The sequence below is a fragment of the Haliotis rubra genome, unplaced genomic scaffold, assembly GCF_003918875.1.
Source record: "Haliotis rubra isolate DU_JTF1 unplaced genomic scaffold, ASM391887v1 Scf257, whole genome shotgun sequence".
NCBI classification, from domain to species: Eukaryota; Metazoa; Mollusca; class Gastropoda; order Lepetellida; family Haliotidae; genus Haliotis; species Haliotis rubra.
The window spans coordinates 1070536-1094355 of NW_025766636.1; the positions used below are offsets into that span (position 1 = coordinate 1070536).

The 23820-nt window shown below is 43.6% G+C and overlaps 1 protein-coding gene across 6 annotated transcripts in view; it reads right to left on the reverse strand.

The window, feature by feature from the left end:
• Positions 1 to 1751: 1751 nt before the first annotated feature.
• LOC124279832 (probable cytochrome P450 49a1) overlaps positions 1752 to 23820 on the reverse strand; it is a 54285-nt gene continuing 32216 nt past the window's right edge. For all 6 annotated transcript variants that reach the window (XM_046715710.1, XM_046715712.1, XM_046715714.1 and 3 more), the window contains exons 3-10: positions 11401 to 11626; positions 8959 to 9140; positions 7663 to 7867; positions 5774 to 5948; positions 5027 to 5190; positions 4383 to 4464; positions 3127 to 3339; positions 1752 to 2405 (exon numbers count right to left, since the gene is read on the reverse strand). In XM_046715710.1, coding sequence (XP_046571666.1) covers positions 2286 to 2405; positions 3127 to 3339; positions 4383 to 4464; positions 5027 to 5190; positions 5774 to 5948; positions 7663 to 7867; positions 8959 to 9140; positions 11401 to 11626 — 1367 coding nt within the window. In that variant the 3' untranslated portion in view covers positions 1752 to 2285. The remainder of the gene's footprint in view (positions 2406 to 3126; positions 3340 to 4382; positions 4465 to 5026; positions 5191 to 5773; positions 5949 to 7662; positions 7868 to 8958; positions 9141 to 11400; positions 11627 to 23820) is intronic.

The window sequence follows — 23820 nt, forward strand, 5'->3', positions numbered from 1 at the left end:
TCTCAGTGGGCTAGCACTATAAAACCAGCTTCAGTCTGGGCTAGTACAAGCAGCCGCACCTACACATACACACGCATGCACGTCGTCATATGAGCGAAATATTCTCAAGCACGACGTTAAACCCAATTTCACCTCACCTCACCTCGTTGACTGCTTCCATCATTTTCTGTATCCACTGAATGTTTCTGAAAACGTGAAACTAGCTGGACTCTGTACACGTATGAATATCGGGCTTCACCACATGCTTTATATATATGTATATGTTTAATTAATCTCTCCATTTATCGGTCAACACTGTTTCTTAAAACAAAACAATATGATTCTATGCAGCTGGTCAAGACATAGCACATTCTGTAGAAATGGCACCAAGGTCACTGTATGCCCCCTTTTGTTATATGCATCACTTTCATTTCTCGCATTAACTGACTGGATAGGTCCGTGTTGTCGTACGCGGTGTACACGTTGACAAACAGAATGAAGTATATTTCGTTATGGTGGAGTGGTTGGTGGATTGTGAGTGAGTGAGTGAGTGAGTTTAGTTTTACACCGCACTCAGTAATATTCCAGCTATATATGGTGGCGTTCTGTAAATAATTGAGTCTGGACCAGACAATCCAGTGATCAACAGCATGAGCATCGATCTGCGCAATTGGGAACCGATGACATGTGTCAACCAAGTCAGCGAGCCTGACCACCCGATCTCGTTAGTAGCCTCTTACGACAAGCATGAGTTGCTGAAGATCAATTCTAACCCGGACCTTCACGGGTCCTGGTGGATTGTGACACATAGGCCGACGGGGTACGATTACCAACTCGTCGAACATGTCCGACCGACCCATTTAGTCGTCCTTTACGACAACCATAGGGTGTGGAGTTGTGGTTTGTGAGGCAAGCAATTATACACTCGGCTGTAAAAGACCATTCACTCACTACACAGGAGACACCCCCTTCTCCCCCCTCCACTCACAGCATGTGCCATGGAATATCCTTTTCATATGCCTCATAATAATCTGAATTCGCAATTCAAACTTTTATTCAATAACAACTTGTTGGTTATTATAGCATATCATCGCTACAGCATCATGGTGCCAGTAGAAGTTTTATATGGTCTTCATTCCATTAACTGCATCTTTGGCTATATTCTGTGTATAAGGGGCAAGAGGTTTCAGAGCAGGGTTTGGACTTCAACAAAACATGGCGAACCAGCACCAAAGTAGATAACAAGTGTCTAACATATCTTAGTAAAACAAATATATTAGAAAACAACTCTTTCACAATACACATTCGCAGTTCAGTATCTGTATCGTTATTTATCAATTAGCGACGTGTTTTCTTTTGCACCCGTGTTCACATCGGTGTTCACGTTGTTCTTGTACGCGTTGTTAACAGTACGTCCCCCAATCGCCCCACATTACATACAATCAAACACAGAAAAACTATGTGTACCAGTAAGCGTTCAGTTTACATCCACGTCGGCGATGCTGCTCGCTCTACATCGCGTGCAATACATGTCGTAAATGTCCCCTAAATTTCAGTGAGACAATCGAACCGGCAATTTTGAAAAGTTAGCAAACCAGATATGATGCTGCCGACCAAGAATTTCAGATCCATAGTCTGAATCAAATGCAGATTTAATGTTTACCCCTGGAGTGATATCAATGACGTGACAGAATCATGTGTTTCACGTTTGTAGTAAATTACAAAATTATCGGTGATTAAACTTTGCAAACTGAGCTTCCTACAACAAATAAGACCATCGATAACAATTAGACAGGCGGGAACTTTAAACACTGCCTACACCTTGTAGTAGAGCTGATTTGACTTCCGGGAATAATTCAGGGCCTCACTTTATGAGGTGGTTAAAATATTCACACGTCACCACTACCTCGGGGTCGGTTTTAGCCTAGTGGCTAAAGCGTTCGCTCGTCACGCCGAAGATCCGATTTCGTATCCACATATTGGTACAATGTGTGAAGCTCATTTCTGGTGTCCCCCGCCGTGATATTGAGGGAATATTGCTAAAAGCGGCGTAAAACCATACTCACTCACTCATAACTACCTAGCCTATGGATCGTAGGTATTCACGGCTGATTGAGGGACCCCTGGAATATGGACAAGGACCATGTCACCGATTCTGACATTAAGACATGAAACTATTCAAAGCAACTTAAATATCTTTGGTCCTCGAGAGTCGTGCCACCTGCTCAAGCCAACCAGCTTAGAGTGTATCTGCGCCTGCGCAGAACTCTTGATTGCCAGTTCAAATACGGCAACCAGTCTCTGCTTTATTTTTTGCGTTGTTTGAAGTTCAACTCCAGGGGAGTTTCTTTCGTTGCAAGAATGTTGTACACGATGCTGAGCTCTTCATCTGGATTCTTCAGTGAGATTTCAAACGACTGGATGATCTGTAATGAAATGTGATTAATATTTAGTGTCGTGGGGGAAACAATGTGTTCTTGATAATGTTTGAAAACTATAATGTGTATCGACGTGTATTCCGAACAGACGCATACAAAAGTACAGATCGCTCTCGACTAAACATTCTCCCTGGACAAACAGCACCAACGTTTCCCAACACACTCTGTCATCTCACCATAATTACTCTAAGGAACACCAGGATACATCATTGGCCTGAAACACAACTATCTCTCACGGACATTTCAGCTTCACCCTTACGGCCCCTTTCCATCACACCACTCACTCAGCGTAGCATCACTTCCCTTCATCACATCACTCCTCCGACACAGCATCACTAGCCTTCATCACATCACTCCTCCGACACAGCACCACTAGCCTTCTATCCACATCACTCCTCCGCCACAGCACCCTTAGCCTTTCATCCACATAGCACCGACACAGCACCATTAGCCTTCTATACACATCACGCATACCTTCCATGACGTCTTTCTTTTATGTAGCACACCAAACATTCCTTCCAACACATAATCCCTCAATTTAAAACAATCAGGCCTTATCTTCAACAGATCTTCCTTTCAATGTAACACAGTCACCTTCCTTCCATCACTTCACCTTCCATATAACACCACCATGTCCATCTCTCCTTTGCATCCACGCCTTCAGTGTTACAAGGTCACGTTTTCCTTCAGTATCTAAAACCGCCCGTACCGTGATCAAAGCCAAGAACAGCTGCTGTTCAGCAAATCTCCTCCCGGGGCAGTTCCTGGCGCCAAACCCAAAAGGCATGACGATAAATGACTGAAGATGCTTCTTTCTGGTGTTGCCATCGTCCCTGAGCCAGCGCTCGGGGATGTAGGTCTTGGGCGAGTCGAAGTACTCGGGGCTGTGGCATAGTATGTTATGGCCAAAGTGAACCTCCGTCTGAAAGGGAGGAGGAGACTGGTAAATCAAAGACCGTTGTTGCCTTGCACTGGCAGTTCATCGTTATCAATAGGAAGCTTCATGTTTCACGTGCAGATGCGTCTGGACAGGTATATCTTTCTCAGGGGGTGATTAAGTATACATGTGTGGGGTTTTCTTGCATATTATTTGGCATATTTTCTGAATACGACCCTTCTAGGACTAAAGTCAATCTTATCTCCGTTTATGCTTGTGATAGTTACTATTTGCCAGGTGAAGTGAATGCAGTTTGAAGTCGCGTTCAAAATTATTGCAGTTGGCATTGATATGCATACACCCTTTTCGCGTGGGTATGGTTCTTTGTACTAGCCCACTGTCATAGAGCTAACCGACTGAGATGTCATTTACAGTTTGACATGGATAACCTACTCAACACAGAATAAGGACTACGAGCCGACCAGGCAGGGAAATAACAAGTACCATCTTGTAACGCTTTATGGTATGACACAGCCGGAGATCGAACTTCAGACATTTTCCGGGATCACAATCGAGGTGGTTAAATGTTCGCTTGTTGTTACGGGATATCCTTCACGTGTCTACGTAGTGATGTATCTGGGGTGTTTGTGAGCATACTTCGGCTGTTCAATATATCCGTAACTCTATTGCGGCCGTTTGAACTTGGTTTTCAGAAACCAGGTAAGTGGCATGAAGGAATCGCTCCACCGCACCTACATGCTGGTTGGCTCATTAGTTGCCTCTAATGGAATGGATGTATTCACGCAGATCGCGTCGCAATGGAGTGAAGGATCTCCTGGTTTGTATTGTTTCAAGATGATCATATGAGGCAATCTATGGCTTGCACGGCACGTTTTGCGTGGATTATAAATTTTTGTTTGTACAAGACCAGTTTTACTACCACCATCCACATCAGTACTACTCCTCCTCCTCCTCCTCCTACTACTACTACTACTGCTACGACTACTACTACAACATCTACTACTACTACTACTACCACTACCTATATACAACACTAATATAGCTCAATCGTTAAATAAAATTCTCACCCCTTTGGGAATGTGATAGCCGTCCAGTTGAAGACTCTTCTCCATGATCCTGACAGATCCAAGAGGGCTGGGGAAAGCCAGTCTGCACAGAATAGATAAGGACATTCATTCTTGCCAAACACCAGGTATACCACACACAGAGTGAATCAACCACATACCGGTGAGTGAGTATGGTTTTACGCCACTTTTAGCAATATTACAGCAATATCACAGCAGGGGATACCATAAATGGGCTTAACACATTGTGCCCACGTGGGGAATCGAACACGGTCTTCGGCGTGGCGAGAGAACGCTATAACCATTGGGCTGCCCAAGACGGTGGATCACTCCCAACATTTCCCTTACACTGGGATTTCACCTCACCTGATATTTACACACTGTAAACTGAAACACTAAACCGCAATCAAAATGTTGCCCAATCGTCTCAGACGCCTAAGGCTGCCATGCAGTGTTTCTCAGTTGCGCCAGAACCAAATGTTCCAATCCCAGACTCGATTCTTGGCTCGCCCGCACCAGACACGTGCCAAGCCCTGAAGGAATATGGTCAAATTGGTGGATTAAACCTCTACGATCAGCGAGCTGATGGATAACTTAACTATACTCACCGCGGCTGTAATGTTAGTCTGAGTGGTTAAATCACTAACCTGTGTCCTTCCTTAACGCAGGCCTTAAGATACGGCATATGTGACAGAGACGTGGCATCGACCTTCCCGGTGCCACACTGGGAGATAATCTCTTGGTACAGAAGTTCCTGCTTGTCCCGATTCTTCGCCAGCAGGAACAGGGACAGTGACAGAGATTTAGCAACCTGTAACACGCGTCATTGTATATTCCAGAGGGCAAACGAGAAATTGATGGATATGCTGGTCTGAGTGTTTCATTCACTTGCAACGAGAATTTAGAAGTCATCACAGTTTTACGCCGAGAGAGAAATCGTGTGAAAGATACATCTTCATATTTTAATGAGATTTTTTACTAAAAGAAACAAAGAAGTCACACACATTAAATGCATGCAAGACATAAACATTTGAATATACCAAATTCTTGAAGACCATGTGGCTTCTAGGTTCAGACAAAATACTTTTAGGTCACAAATTCTCTTATTGGAAAATCGTCACGATATGGCTGAGATATTGCCGATGTGACGTTAAATATTAACTCACTCACTCACTCACTCTTATTGGAAAAACAAATCCCTGGAAATGTCTTGTCTGGGACATCCCAACAATTACTAACGCATGTGTGTGCGTAGTGCGTACGCTTGCGTGCGCGCGTGCGTGTGTGTGTGTAAAGCCACTTTTGTCTATTGTTTGATCAAACCCTTATTGGCCGTTTACAGCGTCTAACATGAACAAGGTCTTAATGTAAACTGACTTTAATATAGTACTTACATTCTCCGTGGCCACTGTGAAGAAGCTGGACATGATGCGGAAACAGGCTTCCTTGGGAAGACGGTCATCATTGAGGAGAGCAAGCAGCAGGTTGGGTTCGTGGGGGTCCAGCGTCCCCCTGGCTTTCCTCTCACAGAGTTCTCTGTACATACTCTCCACATACGTCAGGCCAGTCCTGGAATAAAAACAGTAACAATATTTACAGACCAGTTATCCCGAGAAGAGTTGGGGCATTTCTATACTGTTTTTAAGTTTATGGAAGTGAACAGTTTCATAAGCAAAGCCTAAATACGTATTACACATCGTCGTTAAATACTACTGACTGACTGAGTTTGGTTTTACGCCGCTTTTAGCAATATTCCAGCAACATCACGGCGGGGAACACCAGAAATGGGCTTCACACATTGTACCTTTGTCGTTAAATACTATCAAGGTGATACAGTTAGACTAGGCTTAAAGTGTTAGTAATCAGAAATGGTTTTGGATAAGGTTAATAGATTTCATGTCCTTTTCTTCGAAGACAGAATTTATACATATCTCTTACCTTTCCACCCGGGCAAATTGAGGGCATAGAAACAAATATATGCATTGCTTATTTAGATCCCCGACATAAAGGGAGGGTGTAATGGCCGATGTAATGCATTTGTCTCATCTACCAACAGGTGGTTCAGCCCGCCTTAGGTGATCCTGTAGACGTACTTGGGTGGTCTAACACAAGCTTGCTTTGTTTGTAGCGTTCAAGACACTCCATCGCATCCGGGTACATAAACATTGAGTTGCCCACTTTATGACAGAGAGATGACTATCTATCAGGCTGTTAAAGGTTTCACTTGTTTGCATGTTCAATTGATTGATGGTATCACATCGCAAATGCTTCTTTATGTCTTAAAGACATCGTTCTAAAAATCTGCATTGAAAATATAATACATGTTTAATAAACATGTTTTATAGAAGCACACATCTACAGAAAATCTCTGTCACCACAATACTCCATTTACGTGGCCCGAACAAACGCTGTCCGCCAACTTCCCGCTTATAAATACATTGAGACTACCATAGCGTAGTTTGAAGTGAAATATAATATATAGATGCCAAATAGATTCTTCCAGATAACAAGTGAACAAGATGGGTTGTATTTGCGCTTTGTCAATAACCGTTCTCTTTCATGATTGAAACGATTGACCATGTTGGCGTTGAACAGCTTTACGACTGTCGTAAGGTCAAGTTAAGGTATGGGAGTTACGGTCACCTTAGCGCTCAGCTAGGCTTCGTCCCACAGAGAGATCTTAGCGCTGAGGTGATCGTATCTCCATTGCCATAACATGGGCTTACGATCGTCGCTGTGCCAAGATCGCTTTGCGGGATGACCTCAGGGCCCTGTTCCGCAAAGCTATCGTAGCGCTACGACATCCGTAAGTCTATGTTAAAGTATGGGAGTTATGATCATCTTAGCGCTACGATCGTTTTGTGGAACGGGGCCCTGGTCGCATGTGCAGTAGGAAGATCACCAGCACTCATGCAACTATGTCGTCCCAGATGCAACCGAAAACGAGAAGTCTCAAATACAATTAGAACTTCACTCCATCTGTTCCAAACTGAGGAAAACGGACTCTAGCTGATTAGCCATCAATTGTTTTATTTTTTTTAAATTTTAAATTTTATTTGTTCCCATGGTTACAAAGTCAATAACAAGGGGATTGGCCATCAATTTGTCTTGTCCAGGGGATTCCATTTCATCGGTTGTTGATTTCAAGCCAGTGAACGAGCGACAAAGTTGACGATATAACAGTGTTGGTGAGGAATGGGATCTTTGTAATTATCGGACCGAGATGTGTACGATGTAGAGTAGAGGGTTATGTCTCTGTGACCGTCATATGTAAAAAACTTACTTCTGTATATCACCATACACCTTTTCAAATGTCCTGTACATCTTGCTGGGGTAGTATTTGAAGGTGGGGAAGGTATAGAAACTCTGGGCCACCAGTGACAGGAACTGACGTATTCTCAACAACATTTCCTCCTGTTTCTGAGTCATAGGCAAACCCTGACTGTCCAGGAACCCCAGTCTCACGTTGAAGCAGAACAAGCCAGTCGCTGAAATCAATGGAGGAGAGCATACATCATATCTTCAGTTGTCACCTCGAAATCCTCGACAGCAGGTACAGACAAACCTAGAAACACAAGGACGGAGCGATCTCGGTTAGATATGGTGAGTGAGTGAGTGAGTGCGGTTTTACTCCGCCTTTGGCAATATAGTCCAAGGCCAAATGCTTAAAAAAAGTTCTATCTTTTAAAAGTGTAATCCAGTAGTTAGTATGACACCTCTCACATTCTAAAAATTCTTTTTTTTTAATATAATTTTTTATTTTTGATTCTCCATACATCCAGGTCATACAGTTCATTGCATAACGGGTTGGTATAAACACGATTCGCAAATATATACAAAGTCGATTTACAGGCAAATGTGCATTCAAGTGGAAATGAATAGGGACTTGAAAATATATAGCAGTACATTATATATAGCGCTAGGTTAACAGAACAGATTGTGACATAGTGACCAAAATTTTGTGAAGCTGTCATATTTGCAATTTGAATAGGCGTTAAAACGTTCAGCATAATATGTTGTCTTTACGTCTTCTATAATGTAGTTCAAATTTGGTGTTTCATCTCTTTGTTTCATTTTGTATATATTATATTTCACTACTGTTATTATCAAATTCAGAACATGGTTTCTCTTTTCACAATTCTTGTTGATATGGAACTAGCCACAGACTGTATTACGTTACTAAAATAACCAAGGTTTACCCCACTGTTGAAACAGTGTCCACATGTTCGTAGACCAACTGCATGAGTATTAATGCTGTATGGGTGATAAAATCGGGTGCATCATATTACTTGATGCTAACCTCTACATTTGTCCTAGGAGAAAATAGTCCAGCAATATCACAGCGGGGGACACCGGGAATGGGCTTCACACTTTCTACCCGGGTCTTCGGCGTGACGAGCGAACGCTTTAACCACTAGGCTACCCCGTTAGAAATGGTGAATGCATGCTTGTCGTATGTTGCGGTTTAATGGATCGGGTGGTGAGGTAGACGATAGGTTGACAGAGTACCCTAATAACTTGCAATGGTGCTCATACAATCACTGGTGTCTGATAAAACTGTGACAACAAAGAAACTCACATTCTGCCGTGTATCTGAAAAGAAGCTTGCTCATGTCGTCGACGTGAAGTTTCTGTGATATGATGGTGGAGACCATGTCGTCTGCAGCGTCCCTCTGGGAAGGAAGATACTGTGCAACAATGTGGGGCTTCATCGCCCGGTCCTGGACGGGTTTACGTAGGTCGTACCAGTCCTTTCCCGAACTGAAAGTAATCACTGTAACTAGAACAGGTTGTTCAACTTACACGTTCATACACTTTGGGTGAGGGAATGAGAGGTTTTTAAGCCAATTTAAGCAACATTTAAGCAAAATGGACACTAGGCTACCGCACCACCACTCGGTTTGGGTACAACAGTGCTGTGGTTAAAGCACGACTGGAATAAAGTAACTGTGCATTATTTGATGTTGTGCCATTTTTTTAATGCAAAAAGATAATAATACGCCCTTGAAGAGATGTGGTGTCAAAAGTGAGTTCACAAATTCGTGCGTTCCCACCATTTGCGTTGATGCAGGCTTGACAACGATGATGCATAGACGATCTAAGCGATTGAAGAAAGCTTGGGGAATGTTCCATGTCTGAACCAACGCTTGTCCCAATTCAGCTAACGTCAATGACTTATTGTGAACTTGACGTAAAGGTCGCTCCATTTCATCCATTGTGCTGGATTGGTGACAAATCCGGAGAAGCAGCTGGCCAGGGGAGTACGGGAATGTTCTGTTGTCTCTGGAAGTCTGTCACAACACGAGCGAAAATGTATGTGGACGGGTATTATCTTGCTGAGACGTGAAATTACGTCCCTGTTCTTGAATGAACGGTTGCACATGAGGCCCAATGATATATCGCAGACCTGTCAGGTTGCCTCTAACAATGACAAGTTGGGTCCGACCATGAGATGTGAAGTCTCCCCATACCGTAACGCTTACGTCACCAAACTGCCGAAGTTGAACAACGCACGCGTCAGCATACCGTTCACCTCGCCGTCTGTACACCCTTGCCCTGCCATCTGAACTGTCCAGATGAAATCTGAACTCGTCAGTGAACAAAACACAATCCCAATATTGTCTCCTGTACCGTAGATGCTGCCTGCACCAGGCAAGACGTGCCTGTCGGTGACTTTGCAGGCCGTCGGGACCGGATGATGGGCACCCTCTCGTATTCCCATTATGTTGAAATCGTGTATTTGAGATGACATCGTGTTTGGATGGACACCAGAATGTCTGTCCACTTCATTTTGGGCCATTTCAGGCTCCAGCATACCCACGGCGCGGAGACGCTGATTTTCTGTAAGTCGTGGTATGACGTACGCATACTTTAGGTTGAAATTAACGTGTTTTTGTCAACATTCAGAGGATAGAGAATAATCAACAGCTCTTCAAGTTTCAATATCAGGTGTGTGGACTTCAGGTGTCAAAAGGCAAAACGTGAGTAAGTTCATTGTGTACAAAGTGGCATCAAATGCCAAGTTCTTTGCTTCCTGTTTAATTAGGGCTATTTTTATAACTTTTCAAATAACTTTTATTTTATGCAATTTTATGTTACGCAGATTTACTTTTTCCATAGGACACTTTGATGGAGTAGAACATTTTGTAAATGTAATCGATCGTCTTGTAGAGTTGAAAGATTTTACAAGGGCTTCCAACAACGTGCTGATATGTTGTGTAAAGCTCCGTTTGCTGCCTTGGACCAGTCACTTCCCACTTGCAATCTCGGAACTATGATTCTTAGAAAGAATGTTATTATGAAGTGTCGACTGTATAATGAATTTGTTGAACTGTCAGTGGATGTCATGCCTTGGCACAAACTGTATATCTAAAATGACACGATAGCATGGTCCGTTGTTTTGACCCATGGTCCACCCATGGTCCATATAGGAGCCTGAACATGTCCAGGGAAAATGATACTTTTACAATTCTTTTGGAATGTTGGAATGGGCCCCTATATAGCCTGAGATAAATTCCTGCCTACAAGCTGATTTTGTCTTTTTCCATAAGACCCGTTTATACATTTGGGTTATTGAAGTTTCTGTTCCTTTCGGATAATAATGTAATTGACAAGATTCGGGAAAAACATGGCAAACATGCGGAGATCGCCACTGAAATGTCTCGCTTACATCCCAAGCATACTGTCGTCAGCTCCATATTGCTCTTGGTGCCCTTGGTTTGGTACCACCTGACGTCTTGGCTCAGATCAGGAGAGTGACCGGGTTCTCCATCGGAGCCCAGCCCTTCTAACACTCTGGGTAATGCAGAAGGCTGCACTGTTGAGGAGTCTCCATATTTTCAGGAACGTTCTTGGTGGGTTCGACAAGGCCGCGTTTCTTGGGAGAAGTCCCATTGGCCCCCTGTGCTGCTTGTAGAGGTTCCTGTACCCATGATGTGCCTAATCAGCCTGACTGTGCCAGGACCACCAACCCCTCCCTCTACTGCATTATTTTTTAACTGTGAAATATAATAATACTTACAGCTGGCTGATTGTGCGCGCCTTTCCTGACCTCTCGGAGTAGATGTCAAGTAGGGGCATACTGGGACGTTTGGGATAGCGTCCTTCATAACGCATGGCGGCCTCGATGAGGGTGGGGTCAAACAAAAACACGGCCCATGACGAACCCTTCCGGAATTTGACGATCTTCCCATATTTCCGATGCAGATCTTGGAACAAAAGGTTAAGTTTTTCCGGACGAAAGTTTCCTGGAACATAAGCTTCAGTTTAGAAAACGACAATTTAATTGAGTTTCACCATAATACTAAAATGGTATTTATGATGTTTTTCGTCGTTGCCAAGCTACCACGTTGTTTTCTAATCAACCTGAGGTTTGGGGGTCAGCTCTGCGACTGGGTGTTGTCGCGAGTCGTTGCTCATAGTGCCAATTACTGGCTTACCGCGTCCAGACAGACTATTTACACATTAATTTGGCGAGGTGAGGTGAAATTGGGTTTAACGTCGTGCTTGGGAATATTTCGCTCATATGACGACGTGCATGCGTGTGTATGTGTATGTGCGGCTGCTTGTACTGGCCCAGACTGAAGCTGGTTTTATAGTGCTAGCCCACTGAGATACCATGCCGCAGTGAAGCATGAATACCCCACTCAGACACATTTTACTGACTCCGAACCGACCAGTCCTTGATGTCCATTTCGGAAAACCTACACCAACTTCTAACTCCATTCCCGTGATTATTGCGATCTCAGTTTGACCAAACCGAAACATGACTCTCATTAACCTATTCAGACAATGACCTACTTTTCAGCCGATCCGAATTTTCTCGTGTGAAAGTGAAAATAGACATCACAAACAACTATGGTTACACTGAACTCCAATTCCTTGTTTCATGAGAAAACGGTATTTACAAACGTATTTTAATTTTAAACTTTAATAACATCGTATTTCTATATTTTATGGCGAGGTGTAGGCAGCATGACCTTAACTGAGACGTCACAGACTGCCCCAGTTTGATGAGGTCGTAAAATGATTCACAATTCATCTGGCTTACTGGTTACACCTGGTTATGTGTTTTTTTGTGCTTATTCAGTGTAGTTCTGTAACGCACAATGTGATTGATGATACAATATCAAGTCCGTACCAGACCGCCAAACTTTTCTCGCGGCAGAGCCTCGTTTTGAGATTTCCATGAATTCCAGGATTCTGTTTGTCAGTGCTCGCTGTACGACAGAGCACGCTGCGCGACATGTTTGCAATGATTAGTGCGTAGTGTTGCAATATACAAGTGCTTAGTTCTATCAAATAATAATGATTAATATTTATGTATCCAGTTAAATGAATTGGTCTCAAAATTCTGGACTGGCTATTGTACTAAGATGCGCAATAGGACGGAACCAAGTCAACAGGAAACGAAACTATTTTGTAATCAATGTTTTGACTTGGCCCCTGACCTTTACGTTTAAGTCATTTCAACATGAAGTACGGTGCCATGTATGAGGTACACACAACTAAGTGGTAATGGCGTCGACTTGTGTGCAATGGCGGATCGGCATTTTGGTCATATATGGCGTGAAATGACAAACTCGATCAAGGTTGTTGATAATTACGACTTGGGCGAAACCCCATAGAAGCATGGTATGGTGCCGTCAAACTAAGGATTAAACTCAACTCGAATTCGACATTCGATACAATACGTGCACTGGCAAGGTAGATAGTTTGTTCATGCAGTCAATCACTTGTTTGGAACAATGATGGAAAGAAAATTGAGTCACTCTCTGTTTCTGATTTAATCTTATAATTCTCATTGTTTTTCTGATGTAATCTTGTAATTCTAATTGTGGGAGCTCTCCGCAATGGAGGATAATAAAAGTATAGATAGGTGTCAACACTGGTGTGAACAGGTATTGAATCAGGACATGAAATATCTGAAAGTCAGATGTGCGTAAAATATTCTATGCCTCCAAACTAACTCATATTTCTTACATAGGTTAATACAGGGAAGTCCCCATTTGGGAATATGTATATGCACAGGAAACAATCCGTATGTATACAGCGTCCGTGGTTGCCGCGGGGTATAAATCCCCCATGTACAATATGAAACAGGATATATGACATCCATTAAACCCGGAGCATTATATACATCTAAATGGGCGATGACATGTGAGAACACATGTGGCTATATATCCGGCTCTAGAATTCAGGGCAGAGTGAAAGGCGAGACTTGTCAGAGAGTGTTGAAAACATGCATTACATGGGGGTGGGGGTGGTGGTGGTGGTGGAGAGAGAAGAGAGAGAGAGACAGAGAGAGGGGCTATATGTTCTACGCGGCATTTCCCCGCATACAACTCCCAGGCCCGTCGTGATGACTCGTGTCATCCAGGGACACCTTCGGGCACAATGCGAAGAGGTGCCTATGGTGAGGAGGCTCCTACCTATCGACGCCAGTTCCACGTGTACGAGAGTGACGAGGCTCTAAGTGTTGCCTGTAAATATTCCGATTTTGACAAAAGCAGAGATTGATATTTTCCAATCATCGCCTAGGACGTAATTTAGCTAGTCTGACCACCGACAGGAAACACAATCAACTAGTCTAACCACCAACAGGGTGCACAATCAACTAGTCTAACCACCAACAGGGCGCACAATCAACTAGTCTAACCACCGACAGGGCGCACAATCAACTAGTCTAACCACCGACAGGGTACACAATCAACTAGTCTAACCACCGACAGGGTACACAGTCAACTAGTCTAACCACCGACAGGGCGCACAATCAACTATTCTAATCACCGACAGGCCGCACAATCAACTATTCTAACCACCGACAGGGTACACAGTCAACTAGTCTAGCCACGAACAGGGCACACAATCAACTAATCTAACCACCGACAGGCCGCACAATCAACTAGTCTAACCACCGACAGGGTACACAGTCAACTAGTCTAACCACCGACAGGCCGCACAATCAACTATTCTAACCACCAACAGGGCACACAATCAACTAGTCTAACCACCGACAGGCCGCACAATCAACTATTCTAACCACCGACAGGGTACACAGTCAACTAGCCGAACCACCAACAGGGCACACAATCAACTAATCTAACCACCGACAGGGTACACAGTCAACTAGTCTAACCACCGACAGGGCACACAATCAACTAGTCTAACCACCGACAGGGTACACAATCAACTAGTCTAACCACCAACAGGGCACACAATCAACTAATCTAACCACCAACAGGGCACAAAATGGACTAGTCTAACCAACGGCAGGGTACACAGTCAACTAGTCTAACCACCGACAGGGTACACAATCAACTAGCCTAACCACCAACAGGGCACACAATCAACTAATCTAACCACCAACAGGGCACAAAATGGACTAGTCTAACCAACGGCAGGGTACACAGTCAACTAGTCTAACCACCAACAGGGTACACAATCAACTAGTCTAACCACCGACAGGGTACACAGTCAACTAGTCTAACCACCGACAGGGTACACAATCAACTAGCCTAACCACCAACAGGGCACACAATCAACTAATCTAACCACCAACAGGGCACAAAATGGACTAGTCTAACCACCGACAGCGTACACAATCAACTAATCTAACCACCAACAGGGTACACAATCAACTAGTCTAACCACCGACAGGGTACACAATCAACTAATCTAACCACCAACAGGGTACACAATCAACTAATCTAACCACCATCAGGGCACACAATCAACTAGTCTAACCACCGACAGGGCACACAATCAACTAGTCTAACCACCAACAGGGCGCACAATCAACTAATCTAACCACCAACAGGGTACACAATCAACTAGTCTAACCACCAACAGGGTACACAATCAACTAGTCTAACCACCGACAGGGCGCACAATCAACTAATCTAACCACCAACAGGGTACACAATCAACTAGTCTAACCACCGACAGGGCGCACAATCAACTAATCTAACCACCAACAGGGCACACAATCAACTAATCTAACCACCAACAGGGCACAAAATGGACTAGTCTCCCCAACGGCAGGGTACACAGTCAACTAGTCTAACCACCAACAGGGTACACAATCAACTAGTCTAACCACCGACAGGGTACACAGTCAACTAGTCTAACCACCAACAGGGTACACAATCAACTAGCCTAACCACCAACAGGGTACACAATCAACTAATCTAACCACCAACAGGGCACAAAATGGACTAGTCTAACCACCGACAGGGCACACAATCAACTAGTCTGACCACCGACAGGGTACACAATCAACTAGTCTAACCACCAACAGGGTACACAATCAACTAGTCTAACCACCGACAGGGTACACAATCAACTAATCTAACCACCAACAGGGTACACAATCAACTAATCTAACCACCAACAGGGCACACAATCAACTAGTCTAACCACCATCAGGGCACACAATCAACTAATCTAACCACCAACAGGGTACACAATCAACTAGTCTAACCACCAACAGGGCGCACAATCAACTAGTCTAACCACTGACAGGGTACACAATCAACTAATCTAACCACCAACAGGGTACACAATCAACTAATCTAACCACCAACAGGGCGCACAATCAACTAGTCTAACCACCAACAGGGCACACAATCAACTAATCTAACCACCAACAGGGTACACAATCAACTAATCTAACCACCAACAGGGCACACAATCAACTAGTCTAACCACCAACAGGGCGCACAATCAACTAGTCTAACCACCAACAGGGTACACAATCAACTAGTCTAACCACCAACAGGGTACACAATCAACTAGTCTTACCACCGACAGGGCACACAATCAACTAGTCTAACCACCAACAGGGTACACAATCAACTAGTCTAACCACCAACAGGGTACACAATCAACTAGTCTAACCACCGACAGGGCACACAATCAACTAGTCTAACCACCAACAGGGTACACAATCAACTAATCTAACCACCAACAGGGCGCACAATCAACTAGTCTAACCACCAACAGGGTACACAATCAACTAGTCTAACCACCAACAGGGTACACAATCAACTAATCTAACCACCATCAGGGCACACAATCAACTAATCTAACCACCGACAGGGCACACAATCAACTAGTCTAACCACCAACAGGGTACACAATCAACTAGTCTAACCACTGACAGGGTACACAATCAACTAGTCTAACCACCGACAGGGTACACAATCAACTAGTCTAACCAGTGACAGGGTACACAATCAACTAATCTAACCACTGACAGGGTACACAATCAACTAGTCTAACCACCGACAGGGCACACAATCAACTAGTCTAACCACTGACAGGGTACACAATCAACTAATCTAACCACCAACAGGGTACACAATCAACTAGTCTAACCACCGACAGGGTACACAATCAACTAGTCTAACCACTGACAGGGTACACAATCAACTAATCTAACCACCAACAGGGCGCACAATCAACTAGTCTAACCACTGACATGGTACACAATCAACTAATCTAACCACCAACAGGGTACACAATCAACTAGTCTAACCACCAACAGGGCGCACAATCAACTAGTCTAACCACCAACAGGGTACACAATCAACTAATCTAACCACCAACAGGGTACACAGTCAACTAGTCTAACCACCGACAGGGCACACAATCAACTAATCTAACCACCATCAGGGCACACAATCAACTAGTCTAACCACCAACAGGGCGCACAATCAACTAGTCTAACCACTGACAGGGTACACAATCAACTAGTCTAACCACCAACAGGGTACACAATCAACTAGTCTAACCACCGACAGGGCGTACAATCAACTAATCTAACCGCCGACAGGGTACACAATCAACTAATCTAACCACTGACAGGGCACACAATCAACTAATCTAACCACCGACAGGGTACACAATCAACTAGTCTAACCACTGACAGGGCACACAATCAACTAATCTAACCACCGACAGGGCGCACAATCAACTAATCTAACCACTGACACGGCACACAATCAACTAATCTAACCACCGACAGGGTACACAATCAACTAGTCTAACCACCGACAGGGTACACAATCAACTAGTCTAACCACCGACAGGGTACACAATCAACTAGTCTAACCACCGACAGGGTACACAATCAACTAGTCTAACCACCAACAGGGCACACAATCAACTAATCTAACCACCAACAGGGTACACAATCAACTAATCTAACCACCAACAGGGTACACAGTCAACTAGTCTAACCACCGACAGGGCACACAGTCAACTAGTCTAACCACCGACAGGGTACACAATGGACTAGTCTAACCACCAACAGGGCACACAATCAACTAATCTAACCACCAACAGGGTACACAATCAACTAGTCTAACCACCGACAGGGCACACAGTCAACTAGTCTAACCACCGACAGGGCACACAATCAACTAGTCTAACCACCGACAGGGTACACAATGGACTAGTCTAACCACCAACAGGGTACACAATCAACTAGTCTAACCACCGACAGGGCACAAAATGGACTAGTCTAACCACCAACAGGGCACACGATCAACTAGTCTAACCACCGACAGAGCACACAATCAACTAATCTACCCACCGACAGGGCACAAAATGGACTAGTCTAACCACCGACAGGGCACACAATCAACTAATCTAACCACCGACAGGGCACACAATCAATTGATCTAACCACCGACAGGGCACAAAATGGACTAGTCTAACCACCGACAGGGCACACAATCAACTAATCTAACCACCGACCGGGCACAAAATGGACCAGTCTAACCACCGACAGGGCACAAATGGACTAGTCTAACCACCGACAGGGCACACAATCAACTAATCTAACCACCTACAGGGCACAAAATGGACTAGTCTATCAACCAACAGGGCGCACAATGAACCAGTCTAATCACTGACAGGGCACACAACGGACTAGTCTAACCACCGACAGGGCACACAATGGACTAGTCTATCAACCAACAGGGCACACATTCAGCTAGTCTAACCACCGCATTGCACAGTATTGATTCCATCTGTTGCACAATATCTTATATTCCGTTTAGCCACACTACGTGACTACAACGACTTGCAGTGGCTGTGTGAACAATGACGAGCGTCATACGAAACTCCTGGTATCCAAAATAGAACCTTTGAGAAAAGAACTATAATGTCATTTATCTTCTTTTTTTCGGTTTTGCACTAGAGGAGCACTGTGACCTTTGTTAAATCCCATTATCATTCAGACAGGACAAGTGCATCGAGGTTAAATGTCACTTTGACAAATGTATCCGGGGCTTCGAACGATCCATAGAAAGAAACAGTAATTTCTGTTTCAACACGTTGCATTTGCAAGTGTCGACAACGTATTCTAGACCGAAGTTCCAGAAATCTTGATGTCTGGTGTAAGTAGATTGTAAGATGATTTGACAGCACTGGTACGTTTTACAACCGTCTTTAATCGTCATTTTTTCACACGCTTCCCAGTTTCAGTTTCCATTTTGGCATTCAGAGAAATCAATACAAACATGCTACCATTACTCACTACCACGTGACCTGTGAAGTAAAAACGATTCTCATCTAGGCCACACTACAAAGCACATACATGCAACCCCCTACTGTAACGCCTGCACTGTGTACTGTAATGTTCAGTATTTTCCACCGTGTGCTGACAGACTTCAGATGACAAATTAACTCACGTGTAAAGTAGTAGTTGCCTATCACCTGCTACAGGCCATCCCACTGGACATCGCTTAATTGTACATACATATACTGCACCATAGCCAGAGCTAGCCAGATGCTCACGACCAAAGCATTTCGTAGAGAAACGGACTGCAAAAAAACCTATTACATGTTACTGAACAAGAAATTGTTGAAATGTCTGCATGGGTTGTTGAATCGTGGCTACAAATTCTAACGGCTTCTTTGGAGACACCAAGGCTTTTATTGATTCACTTGATGGGTTTGTGACGATAGAGTATCATTTGACTATAGTGAAACCTTATCAGACAGGACACTGTTAATTCTTTCATTTAGTATCAATAAATAAACAAACATTAACAAAAACAGGCAAAGGGAAATAATTAATTGTACAAATGCTGTCAGGAATATGTCGCCATGACAACCGAACCACTCAGCAGAAATGTGCGAAAGTAAAGATTAGTGAGGATGTTTTCTCATGTAGTACCACTCTCTCCGATATTCTTGACTTTTAAAAAAATCTATATCTTCATATTACGTGGGCAATCAGAGTGAGTGAGGGAATTATGCAATATCAAGTGTGACTAATAGTAGTTTTACGTCGCCTTCAGCAGTGCTCCAGTAATATCAATGTTGGTGACACAGGAAGTTGTCTGCACACATTACATCCATATGGGAATCGAACTCGGTCCTTCAGTGTAATGAATGAACCACTACCCTACGTAACCGCCCGCTTGGATGGTGTGATCGGACCAAGGATCCAATGTAGGCTTCGAACCAACGATAATAGGATTATGGTGCACCGCTGCAATTCCCGTGCCACAGGGTCATGTGTTCCAGTTATACATGAAAGAAATGCTGAGATTAAACCGACTGAGATAAACAAGAACTTGAACCCTTTCATCAAGACTGGGCTGAGGATAAAATATTTAGGAGAGTAATTACCTGCAGTCGGATGTAACAACCTCAACCTACTGGCCCTCCTACATAGGAACTAGTTTCATTATTGAAATACGAGACTTTCAAAGCCAGCAGATACATAAATCACGATTCCTGTAGCTCCCGGAAGGTTCACGTGGCTAAAGATGATGCCCGGTGCAATGTCCTATGTTTTGAAGTCTCATGAGATTCCCTAACAGCTGACGTGTCTGTATATGTGTGACGTGTACCACCTGTGGGGCAGGTTAAGCTGAACATTTTGTTTATACCTGAAACATCTCCTTTATGAAGAATCCATGCATCACATGCTCATAACATAGTCGGCGTCGTACAATCGACTCAGCTGGCAGAAATTTCCTATGAATAGGAGTTTGCAGCTTTTTCTACATAAAACACAATGCAGTTATAATAACAGTGAATTGGTTTCTGAACTAAGTCCCCAACAGTACCACCTTTGTTCATTAATGATGAACCAATTGAGACAGTCACTGAGTACAAGTACCTTGGAACGTTTATTGATAGCAGGTTAACGTGGAACACCAACACAGATGCCCTGTATAGTGAATGTCAACAACGCCTCCACCTAATGCGCAAACTGCGATGTTTTAATGTTTCCCAATCTGTTATGATGTTGTTTTATACCACTTCTATTCACAGTATACTCACGTTTTCTTTTCAGTGCTGGTTCGAGTCTCTTTTAGACAAAAATAAATACAAACTTAACAAAACTGTAAATCAGCTCGTATAATAGCTCGTATCGAACCCGGGTCTTCGGCGTGACGAGCGAAAGCTTTAACCACTAGGCTACCCCACCGCCCCTATAACAGAGAGAGACCCGTGAAGATCCGGGTTAGAATTGTTTTTAAGTAACCCATGCTTGTCTTAAGAGGTGACTTACGGGATCGGGTGGTCAGGTACGCTGACTTGGCTGACACATGTCATCGTATCCTAATTGCGTAGATTGATGCTCATGCTGTTGATCACTGGATTGTCTGGTCCAGACTCTATTATTTACAGACCGCCACCATATAGCTGGGATATTGCTGAGTGCGGCGTAAAGCTCAACCCACTCACTCATTATGAAAAGAGAGAAACAATAGAGAATGGTTTTCATGCGTTGGCCCTTCCAGGTCTACCAGGAATATTAAGTGACACTGTTATATGAGCAGGTTGATTGAATACCTAACACACACACACCCCCAATACCAGGGAACACGCCAAGTTACCCACTCCTGTGATTTTTAAACCCGGTTCGTAGGCTTAAGAAGCCCTTACTGTAACCCTGCGGCTGTAGCACCGTCCTATACATGTTGAAGGTGGCTTCATGTTAAACCATTCTCCTGTTGGGGTGTAGGTTTATGAAATGCTATTACATGTACCAAAGACTTGTTTGCAGTAATTTCAACATGTATTGTGTTATGCAGCAGTATGATTCAGCGTGAAACAGTGTTGTAATTCCATTATATTGCTTCTGGTGAGATTCAGAATCCTGCTTGGCAAAGGATTATCTTGAAGCTATTTTCATGTATGTAAAGGGACAAGCACACGCCGCAGCCATCTCGCATTACATCAAGTCCAGGGGGCTGTGTGGAGACCATCCTTTCACCCTGGTATACATTAATATCATTATAGTTAATGCTACATTTGGTAATGTACTGTCATTGAATTTGTATTTCCACTCTCTTGCGTATTGTGATTACTTTCCAGTTATTTGTAAATTCTGTAGAGCCAGTTAAGTGTACAGTTGCTAATTGTGATATTGTGTCTTGTACACCAAATAGCTATTTCTATCTAACCTTCTAAGTATAATCAAGACTGGGTATTCAAATTCTATTAGATTGAATACTTCTGTGTCTGTCAGTATTCTGAAAGCCAACAGAACAGACTAATCCAGAATGGGATAGTGCCTTCCAGAAGGTATAAAGCTATATAATTGAGCAAGTACACATCTAACCTTCCAGAAGGTACAAGCATTTCTAACCTTCCAGAAGGTATAAAGCTATATAATTGAGCAAGTACACATCTAACCTTCCAGAAGGTACAAGCATAGAAGTGGTTCACCTTCTAACCTTCCAGAAGGTATAAAGCTATATAATTGAGCAAGTACACATCTAACCTTCCAGAAGGTATAAAGCAAGTACACATCTAACCTTCAGAAGGTATAAAGCTATATAATGAGCAAGTACACATCTAACCTTCCAGAAGGTATAAAGCATATATAACCTTCCAGAAGGTATAAAGCGATAGAAGTGGTTCAAGTACACGCATATATAACCTTCCAGAAGGTATAAAGCTATATAAGTGGTTCAAGTACACATCTAACCTTCCAGAAGGTATAAAGCTATATAATTGAGCAAGTACACATCTAACCTTCCCGGTATAAGTCTATAGAAGTGGGACAGGTATATATATGATCTCACAGTACATCACGACCAGCAGTCTATGAAGATCGGTATTGTCCACCTGGATACCCTGCCTAGGAATGTTTTGGAAGCTTGGTCACCGTCGTTGTAAGGTCCAATCAGTTTGCCATTACAGGTGTTGTTGTTTTTTCAAATATCATACTGCCGCTGTAAGTGCCTGCACTGCCCCTGTTGTACTGCCACTGAATTCCAGTAAGTTGCATTGATTTGTGAGCATGGTTAAATTTAGAATATCATTGTTAACTGCATGCAACTTTTTTCTGTGTGTCGGTTCCCACCATCGTCCCATTTCTGGATAACTGATAATTTCAAGTTAACACACGTAACAGTTTAAAGACTCTTTGTATGGCGAGTTTTGGGGCTTACCTTCCCATACACGAAACCCAATGAACCCCGGATCACCTCAACATGCCCCAATACTCACACACAGCGTCCCGTCACGGTATTTGTGTTGACATTACCTGTTATGTAGGCTACTGACGTAAATGAATGCAAGTGGTATTCGTACTGCGTAATTACAAGGCGTCAGTCTGATGAATGCATTGTCGTCAATGACTTGAACACACTAGAGCTCGACTCGTCCTACTAACACACATACCGACCACAATGCACATTGATATGCACTCTCTAGGTCTCAGGTACTTGATTCTCTGCCACATTCAAACACATGTATAAACTCATACCAATCTGTTCATACTGTGTGGGGTCTGGCGTAAGAAACATGCTCTTGTTGAAGGACTACTCCCCCACGCTCATATATCCTTGTGCAGTTCAGCAAGACGTGTATGTATTGCGCGTCTCTATTCGGGTAGTGTGCTATAAAACGGGGAGACTGAAATAAGTTCATACCAAGCATGAGAACAAAGAAAAGGTGACTACAAATGACCTATGAAGGACGTTTATGTGAGTGATACCCAACACCACGCACACCCGATAGTTTTCACGAGTCGCATGTAGAAGCGTCAGACAAGTACATAAGGTGTCAGTTCTAAATTAAACACTTCAAGCTGGGCCGTTATTTGTGTCAGTCATATTGATTTTTTTTCATGCAGTTGGAACGTCGGCGGGCTGTTGGTAAGGTGGAAGCCGCTAGCGTGGCCAATACGATCAATGTTTCATAGCCTGTTACTGGGAGTCTGTAGGACTGGTACACAACAAACGTTAACAACTGGCTGTTCAGGGCGTCCCAAAACAACTACAACAACTACTGATGTGAAACCAGGCTTTACGAACGGTGACGGCAATTACGCTAACGCTGTACACGGCCTCATGACAGAGGCCGCTGACCACGTTGGCTGAACTTGTGTGCTCCTTTAAGTTGCCACTGGGAGGCACATACGCAGTATGCTTCGTGGACTGAATCAGAGTTGAAAAATCGT